The following is a 15,000-nucleotide window of genomic DNA, read 5'->3' as shown; positions in this document are numbered from 1 at the left end:
CATACTTTAAATTATTTTAAAAAATTGGGCATATCCCCTAAAAAAATTTTCAGAAATATTTTTTACCCCAAAACCATACATTTCAACCCAAATTATTTAATTCCATATTCACAACATAACACACATCCCCCAACTCATCACCCCCCTTATTACTACCTATTACACACCCCACACACACACACACACCCCAACCCCACCCCACACACACACACACACACACAAACATTAAAAATCCCTTTAAAAAAAAATTACCATTGCATCCTCCTTAAAATTTTTCAGGGTATTTTTGTCTGATAGGTTGATCAAAATTTTGTTTGTTCTGTTTTGACAAATGGGTATTTTATTTCAAACCCCTTTTCATCTACTTCTTTCTGAAACCTTTTCAGAACTTTTTATTTTCTTTTTAAAAAATTAAAATATCATTATCATCATATCATTATCATCTTTTTATCATAAACTTAAAAATCATTTTTTATTATCCTCATTATATAAAATTTCATCATCATCATCTCATATCATAAAATATTATTATCATAATTACTATTATTATTATTATTATCATTACCATTGTCATCATCACTAACATTATCATGATCATGATCATGATCATTATTATTATCATTATTATCATTACCATTATAATTATTGCAATTATTTTCATAGTTATTATTATCATTAGTCTTATCATTTTTATCAAATTTTCATCATTACCAAAAGTTATTAATATCAATTTTCTTTTTATTTTTTTTACTACATCCACTATTTTTCTAGTTTTATGCCTGTAGGGTGTATACACATATCTTTAGCTTAAATAAGTATACATACTAATATAACACAGGAAAAATAATTACTTAAAAAAATGTTAAAAAAAAAAAAAAAAAAAAAAAAAAAAACCAAAAAAAAAAAAAAAACAAAAAAAAACCAAAAAAATTAAAAAAAAAAAAAAAAAAAACCAAATTTTAAAAAAAAAAAAAAAAAAAAACCTTTTCTTGGGAGGTTCATTATTCTAAATCAAAATTTTGCTTTCAGATTAAGCAGATTCATACATTTTTTCCTCTGATTTCTTAACAGATTTGGCTCCACCCATAAAACTTCCAAAACAAACACAAAGCAAGGTCTGTGTATAGTTATTAAGTCACTGTCATTATCTGGGGTCTAATCACTGTAATTATAATCCTCCTCCCTACCATTATTATTACAACTGTTTGGTCCACTTCTCTAGGTATATACAGATATACAGATAGATAGATAGAATATTGCTAGATAGAGATTGGGATGTAGTTGTAAATTTTAGGTGTAATTGTTATCAAAGTAATAATTTTTTTTCTCTAATAGTTTTTTATCCTTTTACCTCTCATTGACCTGACTCATTTTGACAATTGCTCTTTGCCAGTCATCTTTTCTTTCTCTATCTATTTCTCTTTATTCCTCTTCTTCTTCTCTTTCCTCTCTGCCCTACTTTTTTCTATCTAACATCTGCAACTTTCTCTAAAAATCATTTCCAATCAATCAATACAGAAAGCAGAAAATGTTTCATTTCAGAAAACTATTGCTCATTCACGACCACAGTTGGCATAAGGAAGGACAGTCAGCAATAGAGAACCATATAAAAAATAAAAAAGATCTATTAAAAAAAAAAAAAAAACAACAAGACACTGCGCTCCAGGCATAAAATTTACGAAACAATATAGAATATCCAGTTACAGTAAATTCTCCTTCTCCAGCTTAATCTTTAATACAAGACTTTTCAAATCTGTTTATCTTTTTTATCTTACCATGAATTTTCTCTTTACTTATGGATTAAATAGCAGGTAGCAGCAACACTTGCATAAGCCAATATAAGAGTTGTGATTTGGATTTATTATTAAATTTACAATCCACACTATATACATTGCATAAAAAAAAATTATAATAATTATGCTTTGCTTCTTAAAACATCAATTTTCTCTTTAATTTTCTCTGCTATATGTATGTAACTTCGAGCCTGCAAAAAAAGTACAATACCATTAATACAATTATAATAAAAGTATTAGTAATTATAATAGTAATAATAATAATAATAATAATAATAATAATAATAACAATAAAAAACAACAACAACAACAATAATAATAATAATAATAACAAAACAACAATAATAATAATAATAATAATAATAATAATAATAATGATAATAATAATAATAAAAATAGTAACAGTAATAGTAATATCAATAACAGCAATATTAATAATAATAATAATAATAATAATAACAATAATGATATCAATAATAATAACAACAAAAACAACAATTATAATTATCATAATAATCATAATAAACATAAACATAAACATAATAATAATAATAATAATAATAATAATAATAATAATAATAATAATAACAATAACAATGACAATGATAATGATGATAATGATAATGATAATAATAATAATAATAATAATAATAATAATAATAATAGAAATAGTAATAGTAATAGTAATAGTAATAGTAATAATAATAATAATAATAATAATAATAAATAATAATAAAAATAAATAAAAACAATAATAACAAAAATAACAATAATAATAATAAAAATAATAATAATAGCAATAATGATAACAAGAACAATAATAAATCATAATAATATTTTCATAATAATAACAATAATAATAATAATAACAACAACTATGATCTGCTAATTACTATCACTCTCAGCATGGTTTTACATCATTTATATTTGTAAGAGGCACCTCACAAATGAAATGAAATGGAAAAAAAAAAAAAAAAAAAAAAAATATATATATATATATATATATATATATATATATATATATATATATATATATATATATATAAACTGATTTTATATGATTAACAAACCACAACCAAACAATGACAGTGATTAACATGTATCATCATACATTATGTAGTGAAAATACATAAGAAGAATGACTAGTTCTAAACTTTCTATGTACCTGAGGACTCGTAGGATGGGATATTACAATTGGCTGTCCTTTGTCTGCCCCCAAGCGAATCTGGAGGTTCAGAGGTACGTCGCCTAAGACATCGACATCTGAAATTTTGAAATGAAAGTATTCCGTTTTATTCTTCTTATAGGCAATATTTATAATTAATATTGAGGTTTAAATTGTTTTTACTCTGTTCTCTTTTTCCTTAACTTTGAGAAATATTATAGTTAGAGGAACTTGAGCTTAACGAGTCTTTCACTAACTGTTCATTAGCAAAACAAAGGAAAAAAGGGTGAAAAAAGAATGAATGAAAAGAGGGAAAGAAAAAAAGATAATGAAAACAGGAAAAATAAATATTTACCTAGTTCTTGAGCCATCTCTACCGCTCCATCTTTCCCAAATATGTGTTCCTCGTGGCCACATTTTGGACAGCAAAACACACTCATGTTCTGAACAAGACCAAGAACAGGAATGTCAACCTTACGGAACATCTCAGCACCACGACGAGCATCTAGGAGAGCTATGTCTTGTGGGGTAGAAACTATCACTGCACCTGTTGATATCAAGAACTGTTTAGTAATTTTTAAGACTAATGCATCAGTCCTAAATCTGGAAACACAAGATAAACATCAAGATTTTGAAGAAGAATCAAAAGTGATCACTAAAGAATATGTAATGCCAGTAATAATAAGATGAAATTCCATAACATATTGTCTATAGTATTTCTCCTCCATCTTTCTTTCATTTACACACCCTTTCAACTTTTTACATCTACTAATAATACTTCTTTAATTAAGAACTGAACCAAACCCAGCAGAATCTACCCAAAACCCATTCTATCACACCTGTAACGCTGATCAGCTGGGAGATGGAGAGTTGTGTGTCGCCGGTCCCAGGTGGCATATCCAGCACCAGGTACTTTATCTTTCCCCAAGCAGTGCGGAGGAGCAGTCTCTGTACAGCAGACATTACCATTGGTCCACGCCACACAACTGCTGCCTTCTCTTCTACCAGAAACCCCATGGACATACTGTTAATAAGGTTGTACATATAGGATACTGGGATATGGTCATATTAAAAAGTAACAATAGTAATAGTAATAATAATAATACTTAACTCTATTAATAGAAATGGTAATGATATACTGCTATCAGCTCTTGTACTAGAAACTCAATAAATATGCTTGGAATATGATATCTAAATGAGAAGAATGCCTGGTTGTGTCTAATTATTAATAGACAACAGTAATATACAACTCCAATCTTCCAATCAACCTGCAAACTATCAATTACTAGTTCTGAGTATACAGAATGCTGGGACTCAAAGTTAACAGATAAATAAAAATGTAAACCTTCATTCTACTTAACATACAATGATGATGGTATACTCCAAATGCCTACTATTTTTTACCTTCATCAAATAAAATGCAATTTCACTTTAAAACATTAATTCTTGATAGCAATCCTAACTAAAATTATTTCACAATCAAAGGCAAATATGCAATGAACAAAAACAAATTTACAAACCATTTTATCCCGTAATTGGAGAGGGGGATCATATTATCATCTGAAACAATAAAATAAAAAATCTGATAAAATGTTGATTGATAAATTAATTATTTACATGAGTCATACAAAATACTCCTGAAACAGTCATTAATCAAAATTATATTCCTGTTCACTATCACTTACTATTTCTTTTAAAAAAGAATCCGTTGGCAATAATTTATATAAAATCTGTTATTGTTTCAACATTTTTAGATACCCACAGATATCTGTTGAAGGAAAGTTAAAAGTTATTATTTAAAGAAATTTTACACAAATTTTAAAGATATCACTATCAAGATATACTATATTGAGAGACAAATATGCAGTAGCTGTGGATGAGACAACCTCTTCCAATTTGACTTAAAACTACAACCAAAATGACCAGTGTGGCTGACTTACCTTTGTCTAGTTCAGGAGCACCTGTCAAATTCATCATGCGAGGTATTGACGGTCCAAACACATCCATGTCCAGGAGTCCAACTTCACCTGCTCTGTCCACTTCAGATAAGGCCAAAGCTAAATTCACTGGCAAAAGGAATCAAGAGCATTTTATTGGTGAAACATATAATGTATAATAAACACTTAGCATTTACAGAATAAAAACATAAGTAGATTCCAAGAATAAACAAAATATCTCATTTGTCTTGCCATACTCAAAATCAAATATTATCACTAACTAAATTTCAATGAGTACCTGATGTTGTTGATTTCCCGACTCCACCCTTTCCTGATGCTACCACAATAATGTTTTCAACGTTAGGTATCTTTGAGCGTTTTGGAAGACCACGTGCCATCATATTTTTCTGTCGATCTGTTACTTGGCCTTTCTTCGTGTGGATACCCTGAAAAGTAAGAAAAAAAAAAGTGTAATGAAAGAATGTAACATGAATGAATCAACAAGTGAAAGGGTTGATGTGCAAATGACTTTTCTGATAATGAAAGTCAGAACCTGTAAGCAAGTTTCAAAATCAAAGGTATAAAACATAAACAAACAATATCTAGTTATATGCTGTAGCTTCTAAACGAGCAAAGGTCAACAAACTCCAACTACAAACATTCTAGAAAGACAGAGCTCAACACTCCAAATTCAGAAATAAAACACTAGGAGGGTCTACAAATTCTATCTTCCCAGACTACAAATAGTGTAGGTTTGCTGACCACTAAGGGAACATGGAGCATGGAGGCCACAATATGCCTTGCTGCATAGATCTGATAGCCTAAGTGATTGCATGTTATTTTAAATTTGCATAGATTATCCTTTAAACCCAACATGATAAGTGTTATTCCATGTTCAATACCACTACATTAATTCTTTTCTATCTCTGCATGCCCCTGTGTTGGTTGATTCCTATCTTTACTGTAGGAAAAACAGTACATGAATTTCTATTATTAATTTTGAAAGAATCAGAATAACAAAGAAGAAAGAAGACAGAGGAAAGATATGAGAAAGGAGAATAAAGGAAGAAAGAAAAAGAAAGAAGAAAGAATAGAGAAGAGGCATATCAAAAAAAAAAAAAAAAAAAAAAAAAAAAAAAAATATATATATATATATATATATATATATATATATATATATATATATACAGAAGTGAAAATAAAATACTTTTCACAACTTACAAATGGATCTCCATGACTTGAAAAATACCGGAAATTTAAGAATAAATTTCTGTTTTCCCTATTAACACGAAAAAAGGTTCTCTGAATGATATTAGAGATCATTTTGCTGATATCGCAGTGCTATTTGTTACGTATTAAGTAGAACTTGAATGTATTCCCAGAGAAGAGGGACAGCATTTCCAATTTACTTTTGTTTACATAGTATTGTAAAAGGAGGATGTATGTAAGAATATTATTTTAAATATTATTGCAAATAATTTTACATCCAATAAAACTTACAGAATAAATAATGATTTAACTGACATAATTCTAGTTCCCTTTTTAATACCACAGAAAATAAATATATATACATCCTATCCCTCGTATAGCTACTTTGATGCTACTTTTAAAGGCTTCATAATGACTATAAAGAACGCAAATCATACCTTAAGGAACCTGCATAACAATTTAAATAATCTAAACTTATTTATGAGCCATACTATCAATAATATCCATTGAAGTAAAATAATGAAAGCCGTAATGACATCTATATATCTGACATAACACTTACTAAACTGTACCGGATGGGATTTCATGACCGGCTGTAAAGAAAACAACAATGTTATCGACGTAAGTTTCGTTGTTATTTTATCAGAATATTTTGTTCACAGCTATATTATAAGCCTTCTCCTAGTGAATTGGAATAGAAAATGATATTTAATGGAGGTTTTCGAAGAATCAAGGGAAGTAAGTCGTTTGAACCTTAAGTAAAATAATTTAGATCTGGATGGGTAAAGAATTATAATAATGGTAATGATAATATTATTGTTATGATTTACAAATAGAATAGTAAACTAAGTAAAACTTCAATCTTAGAAATATGCATATTACCAGGAAAATAGTACATGGCTTATATAGATCAGCGAATTCTAAGACAACTATATCATAGTGGTTGCACATTAAAAGTGAAAAAGTTGCTTTTAATATGTTAATAATTCTAAATGGGACCTGTTCTTTATGTTCCAACAAAGACTAACAAGACCACCCCGTGGTAGAGTACATAAGTCTCTATAGGTTAATAATTCTTCTTTTGCCATAATACCTATTGTGGAGACTTGCATTCTCTAAATGCACAAATTGCAGAGGCCACAGTTCCGCTAGACTTATTATATGAGCACAGATTTGAGGAGACTAGTGCTAGTGCCAGTTATTTAGCTTTCCCGATGATATTTGTGAGATAGAGAATAAGTCCAAACTTTATTTGGTTAATATGAAATGGACACATTATGGTAGGGCAAATTGAAGATGATATAGTGTAACACTGAAAGTTGTAGTTGCTGGTACAAGAAATAATCTGCAGAGACATATAAGTGATAAAGATTGCAGAAAGCGCTTCTCACAGCCTATGTCTACCCCATGATCTTGAGTTTCAGCTCTGTCTTGTCAAGTTTACTGAGGTAAAGACTATAGCTGTCTTTTCTGATGGTTACACCTTATGCGACATTTCTCTCACAACAGGGATTGAATGGGCAGTAAACATTTATCAAGTTGCCAGGTGCATTTCTGTTACCTTGGTCAATTTCATGAAAATTCTTACTTATACTTGGTATCTATATCACAGTATAGCCCACCATAACATAGAAAAAGCCAAAATAGTTTGTACAAGTCAAAGAAAAATAAAAAAGAAAAAGTAAATCAGCTGGCCATCAACCATGGCCATTCCTATTACAGCAGTGAGCGGGGCTTGCAGCCTTTTTCGCCTCTATCCTGAGACAGGTTTTGAGTGTTGTGAGACATTGTGTGACATCTTAATTGCCACCAGAAAATATGGCAAATATTTCCTAGGGGTTCCTGGGAGGCAGAGCCCCCATCAACTCTCCTTTTGGGCAGTGCCCAAAGGGCACTCCCAGTCACAGGCAATTTAGATTGAAAAAAAAATTGTAACAGTCCATACAGTAAAGAATTACTCTTTATTTTAATGGCCTTTGCCCAAGCATGAAGCATGGAGGCTGTGGCATTTGTGTGACACTGTACTGCTACAATGCAGGACTTCAGATTGTAGGCCATTGCTGATAGATAACATAAAGTTTCAATTGGATTTGAACAGTCAGTTGGGTAGCTCAGTGCTCAGTGGACCTCTTTTATTCCTAGGACACAGGGCAGGATGAGACCTGTATAACCTTTAGGTCAAGGCAATGGTGTCATTCAACATATGCCTAACTTGTGTGTATCTTCAGTTCTTTGGCAAAGGCAAACAGACTCTATATTATAGATTCTGAACTTCTTTATTTGACAATACATCTGCATGTGGTGTAAATTATAAAAAGTAGGTTTCTTTTTTAAATGTTATATTGATATTGCAATGCAATTAACTTCTTAGATTCAATTGTACAACAACTATACTGTAGAAGAAAAATTAATCAGTATGTTGATTCCAAATACTGTACACCTTTTACTGCAATATAAAGATGTTCAAGTGAGTTCATCTTTTTTCATTCATAGAGTAATTTCATGTGCATGTGCACACATGCACATGCACAATCACATAATACACATAATACACATAATACACATAATACACATAATACACATAATACACATAATACACATAATACACATAATGCACATAATACACATAATACACATAATACACATAATACACACAAAATACACACACACAAAACACACACACACAAAATACACACACACAAAACACACACACACAAAACACACACACACAAAACACACACACACAAAACACACACACACAAAACACACACACACAAAACACACACACACAAAACACACACACACAAAACACACACACACAAAACACACACACACAAAACACACACACAAAACACACACACAAAATACACACACACAAAATACACACACACAAAATACACACACACACAAAACACACACACACACACAAACACACACACACACACACACACACACACACACACACACACACACACACACACACACACACACACACACACACACACACACACACACACACATACATATATATACAACTGGGACTTTTTTTTGCAGAATGTCATCAAATGCGAAACAGCTGCTTCTGCCTCTTGTCCGTTCTTTTACCACAACTGCGAGAAGTGACATAAACTGCCATCGAGCAAGCATAGCCCGCATTGGTCGCCTCACTTACACTCGCATGTATCCAGTCTCTATAGTGCAAATGGATGGTTCCACTATTAATGTTAGATACCATGAACCACGCAAGATTATTAAGGTAAGTTAGAGAGAGAGAGAGCATGAGAGCAAGAGTGAGAGAGAGAGAGTGTGTGTGCGTGTGTGCATGTGTGTGAGTGAGTGAGTGAATGCAGTTATGGTGTGGTGTTTGACATCTTTTATTACAAGGTTAGAATTGTTGAAAATTGAATATATGCTAGATATTAAGAGATACAAGAGTAGAAACAAACACATCAAACATTTTCAATGTAGGGATCAGATTTAGCCACAAGTTAATTAGCTGCGTCTGACATCATTGAGACTATAATTTCCAGTATTTTTTTTTTTTTTTTTTTTTTTTTTTTTTGTCATTCTTAGTATTATTTGATGTAATTGTTTCATTATAATTGTGAGTTTTGTTTTCCTTACTATGAAGATATTTATTTCCTGTTTCTTCAAACAGTTGCCTCTTGATCTGTCAACTTTGAGTGAGGCCGAGAGAAGAAAACGTCTGGAAGCTCGCAAACCAAAAGCAAAGGTAAGAGGCACACTTTAGGAACCATCCTTCTTCTTCTTCTTCTTCTTCTTCTTCTTCTTCTTCTTCTTCTTCTTCTTCTTCTTCTTCTTCTTCTTCTTCTTCTTCTTCTTCTTCTTCTTCTTCTTCTTCCTTCCTTCTTCCTTCCTTCTTCCTTCCTTCCTTCCTTCCTTCCTTCCTTCCTTCCTTCCTTCCTTCCTTCCTTCCTTCCTTCCTTCCTTCCTTCCTTCCTTCCTTCCTTCCTTCCTTCCTTCCTTCCTTCCTTCCTTCCTTCCTTCCTTTCTTTCTTTCTTTCTATCTTTCTTTCTTTCTTTCTTTCTTTCTTTCTTTCTGTCTTTCCGTTAAGTTTTTCTTCTCTTTGTTTTTCCTGTATTTTCTTCTTTATTTATTTATTTTTCTTGTGTCTTTGTGCCTGTAACTATTATTTTTCTTCGTTCATTTTCCACATTTTTGTTTTACACTCTCTCTGTCCCTCAGTTTTAGGTTATTGCATTTTGAAATAATTCTTTGATTTTAAAGTTTTAGCAAGTAAGAAGATTCCTCTCTCCTGAACAAATGAATGATGTCTTTAGAGAGCATCTGTAACAAGGATAGAATTAGGAATAGATAAGTGAATTATCTATCTTTCTCTCTTCTCTTCTCAACAGGTGGTGATTGAAGATGACATTGAAGATGACTTTGACCTGAGTAGTTATCAGCATCTCTGGAAGAAATAGAAAAGGATAGCATTTATTTCTCTCTCTCTGATTTTCTTTGTCTTCTTTCTTTCTCGCACTTTTTTGTCAATATCATTATGGCTAATACTTGTTATTCATGTATGTAATTGCAATCAGTTATTGTTACTGTTCATCATAATTATTTTTCATTATTTTTATCACTTCTGTTATTATTGGTGTTACTGTTTGTAATATAAACAATACTTGTAGTATTCTATAAATATTGACATTTGTACATATTTTTTTAAAGATGCAAAGCCTTGCCTTTTGTGCTGATATGATTTTTCTTATCTCACTTTCTAAATTTATTTCCTTGTCTAAGTTTTTCTCTGTAAATAAATGACAATACAAGAAAAAAATAAATGTATATTATTAGTCTGTTCCTTTAATTTTCCTTGAATATATGTAAAATAACTCACTAATTAGTTATTACATGTCGTGTTAATCATTTTTTTTTTTTTTATATATAATTACAGTTGAAATAAGGTACACTAAACTTCATTATCCATACTAAAAATAAATCATGATAATATTTGACTAACTTTAAACTGATAGCACAAACAGTCATGCTTTGATAAAAAATTGTTTGTAATTTTATGCATTTATTCAATCAGATGAGTAGATTAGGCTGATTTCATAGGTGTTCCAGTGTGGTTTGGAATGTATTTGTTGAAAAAGTTGCATGTTTTTGTTTAAGGTTTTTGGGATAGTTTGCATTTCTTATTTAGAAGTTGTAGATTGGAGAAAATAGCTTCACTTTTCTTAGACTTATGAGTGTGGATAATTTCATGAGACAGAAAGATATACTATTATTTGATAATTTTATTGCAGCTGAAGGTGACAAGCCTAGTGACAATTACAGCTAAAATAAGTACAAAGCATCCGTGTCCCCCCTAATCCCTTGCTTGTTGTCGTCGTGGGGGGGGGGGGGGGGCTTACGAGATGAAGATTGGGGTCCAATGTAAGGGATCATCCCTACCTTGGACCTCAGCCCTCGCCTCAAATAATTTTGCATGGTCTTTTCTTCCCCTTTCCTTTCCTTCTCTTTATCATCGCCTTCTTCAGTCCACTTCCTAAGGTGTGAGAGCTGTGCTGAAAGGATGAAAGGCTGGCATTGTGTCAGGCATGAATGGTCTCTGGGAGTCATGGGCATGGTATTCCCTTGGTTAATTGTCTAGCCCTTACCCCTCATGGAGACCCTGAGGGGTAGACCATTTCCTCTCCCCATTTGTTTCAGACCATGTCCAATATTAAGGGCTTTCTCTTCATCAACTTGCCTATCTAAATTTAATTTAATTGGTTTCCTGACCCCTGCCTCTCCTTTAACACGACCGACTCTGACTGATACTAATACCACCTCCTTGATGCTTGATGTCAACTCTATCCATTCCGAATCATCCACCCAGGTCATTACTCAACCTTCAGAATACACCCCTTCCTCTCTCTCAACATTTTCCACTCCATCTCCCACTGCAGTCTTCTTCATTATCTACCTACACCCTGCTTATTACTACTCTTCATCCTTATTGTCCTCCCAATAGTACTAGTACTCTCTCCATACCACCCCGTCTTCCTCCTGCCCTCATCCTTCTACTGCTTCCACTCTGCAAACCTTTTGAGTACCCTTTTTGGCCCAGGCAAGTGTGATCAATTCTTTGTGATTCCCCCTACAGCCCCATACTCTGACAATACCCTTCTCTTCCAACCAAAAACAAGTAGGCAAAGTTTCATCTGAGTCTCAAGCTCGTGAACTATCTACTCTGATTGACCTCACTGGTAAACCTATTACTGCCCAACCTCACTACTCCCTTAATACTCGTTTCCGTCTCTCCAACTGCCCATGAGATTTTATATTGGTGGAGTGTCCTGCCCCGCCCAACCATATCGACAACTTCCCCGTTAATCTCAGAAATTTGGCGTTTTGGCCACCCAGCCAAACACTGTCGCTCCACAGCCCGCTGCCCGCAGTCACGCGCACGTGCCAATTGTGGTGGCTCCCATAATGTATTTTATAGAAGCTGCTCTGCCTACAAGTTCGAATCTCAGGTAGCAGCTCCCCTGTTCAAACTAGGCTTCACTCTACGTGAAGCCAGATAAGAAGCATGCAGAAGAGGTTTTTCTCTTTCTACCTATTTGAAAAATGTACTTCAATCTGCTCACCTCCCATCTTCTCAAGAAGTCTCAGCATCTCTCCCAGTATCTCTTCCTTCTACCCTGAACCAACCTATCTCTACTACCTCTTTCCCCCAGTCAAATTCCTTTTCCTGTCTAAATCCAGACACTCCAATCTCTACCACTTACCCGGTGCCTAACCCTCCCCTTCCTTCTCACTCTACCTGTCGTACCAGACACCCTAAATATTCCACTCCATCTTCTACCACATCCTCTCCTACACCCATCTCTTCCTCTACTTCTCCACACAAGAAGACCTTTGTTTCTCAGACCTCCCCACCCAACTCCCCTCCAGAAACTCTTGAAGACATCCAAAAGTTCATAAAAATGGCTCAAGAGAATGATCCACACTCCCTCATCCACCCTCTAATCTCTTTAGTCGCTCTACATTCAAAGTATCTGCAGATATCCATCCTCCTCAAGTTCCCTCTACCCCTCTTCCTCCCACTTAACCAAAAAGCACCCCATCCTCTCCTCCTCCCGTGTGCTTCACCAATCCCTCTACCACCCCCACTTAGATGCTCCTCTGACTCCCTTAAGCCAAAACAATGTCCTGCTGTGGATCCCTCCCTTCCTGACACTCTTCCCGATACTTCACCACGATCTCCTGTTCCCTTATTCCATTCTCAGGATTCTTCTCCTACTTCCACAACTATCGTTTCTTACCATATTATTTGATTCTTCATAATAGCTCTTTTGCAGTTTTCCCATAAAGTGTTACTTTCCCATACTCTCCATTTGATCTGATCACTCTATAGCTTTAACCACATCCTTTTACAAATCCCCACTGTATTCCATTTGTTCCCCCTCTATATCATTTTCACTAATATTCTATCCTACAGCATTCTACAACCTTTGACATGTAACACATCTTATCCTGATCATTAACTCATTTCCACCCTTTTTGCCACAATACTTTACCATAGTGCTGTATGACCTTTGATGTATAGCACATTTATGTCTTCTAATCATTAACCATTAATCAATATAGCATTCATGACTCGGAAGGCACGCGGAGGACACGCACACATACATACAAAGTGACAAAAATATATAGCCATACAATTAACATTCACCAAAGTGCAAATAGCGAGTAAGAATTAAATATAGGTTGTCATCTTTAGGTAAATGAGCACAGATTTGAAGCAGATATTGTCCCCTTAGTAGCAGACTTATCATTGTGGGGCACTGAAATCAATAATGGTCAAGGGTGTTGGCATTACGACTGTTACACCATTTACAAGGGGAAAAGTGAAGCACACCCCCTGCCTGGGAGACCTGCCACACAGGCCGGTAACCCAACCACAGCTTTAGCACTCGGGAAATTATGTCCAAGCACCACAATACCACGACGACGATATTCTGGGCGACAATGGAGAGAGTGGTCATGGTGCTGTATGGAAACCCAACTGACCCGCGCTGCACAGTGCACAGGGAGCCTATAGGCCAGTAGGCTCGGCATGAGATGGTGTCCCCTCGTTGGAACCACCCTGCTAGTAGTTTTCGAGTTGAAGTAAGCAAACGTGTATTTTTTCACTCGTCTGTTCGAATGCGGATGTGGCTCCTCAGAGAATCGCCACGACTTAATAATAATAATAATAATAATAACGAAAACTACTGTGAGATTTTAGCATTAGAAACGATTTATGCATAATGTTTCGTTACTCATCACCGATTATATGTATGTATATATATATATGTGTGTGTGTGTATGTGTGTGTGTGTGTGTGTGTGTGTGTGCGTGTGTGTGTGTTTGTGTGTTTGTGTGTGTGTGTGTGTGTGTGTGTGTGTGTGTGTGTGTGTGTGTGTGTGTGTGTGTGTGTGTGTGTGTGTGTGTGTGTGTGTGTGTGTGTGTGTGTGTGTGTGTGTGTGTGTGTGTGTGTGTGTGTGTGTGTGTGTGCATATGTATATATATATATATATATATATATATACATACTCACAAATGCAAACAAACACACACATATATACATATACATATATATATATATTTACTGTATATATATAAATATATATAAAAATAAATATGTATATAAATGTATATATGTTTATTTATATATATATATATATATATATATATTTACATATATTTATATATATTCATATATATATTCATATATATATTTATATATATATATCAAATATATATATATATGTATATATATACTAAATATATATATATATATATATATATATATAAAAGATGGAATAATGCAATACCGCATGGATATAGATGTATAACAATCCACCGAGTGCCCACGGGGAGTGTGTGTAAAAT

The 15,000-nt window shown here is 33.4% G+C and overlaps 2 protein-coding genes across 2 annotated transcripts; one reads left to right on the top strand and one right to left on the bottom strand.

Moving 5' to 3' along the window:
• Positions 1-1,839: 1,839 nt before the first annotated feature.
• LOC125037502 (iron-sulfur protein NUBPL-like) lies at positions 1,840-6,316 on the bottom strand. Its single transcript, XM_047630658.1, has 8 exons — positions 6,117-6,316; positions 5,194-5,341; positions 4,899-5,024; positions 4,479-4,518; positions 3,798-3,982; positions 3,314-3,505; positions 2,959-3,056; positions 1,840-1,984 (listed from the first exon to the last, which is right to left on the bottom strand). Exons 1-8 carry the CDS (start codon positions 6,216-6,218, stop codon positions 1,916-1,918), a joined length of 960 nt encoding a protein of 319 aa, XP_047486614.1. The 5' UTR covers positions 6,219-6,316; the 3' UTR covers positions 1,840-1,915.
• A 314-nt stretch (positions 6,317-6,630) lies between these two features.
• LOC125037495 (39S ribosomal protein L55, mitochondrial-like) lies at positions 6,631-10,926 on the top strand. The gene is made up of 4 exons (XM_047630653.1): positions 6,631-6,725; positions 9,159-9,360; positions 9,763-9,837; positions 10,482-10,926. Exons 1-4 carry the CDS (start codon positions 6,715-6,717, stop codon positions 10,548-10,550), a joined length of 357 nt encoding a protein of 118 aa, XP_047486609.1. The 5' UTR covers positions 6,631-6,714; the 3' UTR covers positions 10,551-10,926.
• Positions 10,927-15,000: the final 4,074 nt, after the last annotated feature.

This window comes from Penaeus chinensis, chromosome 23 (assembly GCF_019202785.1).
Source record: "Penaeus chinensis breed Huanghai No. 1 chromosome 23, ASM1920278v2, whole genome shotgun sequence".
Lineage (NCBI taxonomy): Eukaryota > Metazoa > Arthropoda > Malacostraca > Decapoda > Penaeidae > Penaeus > Penaeus chinensis.
This window is presented reverse-complemented; position numbering and strand designations above follow the sequence as displayed.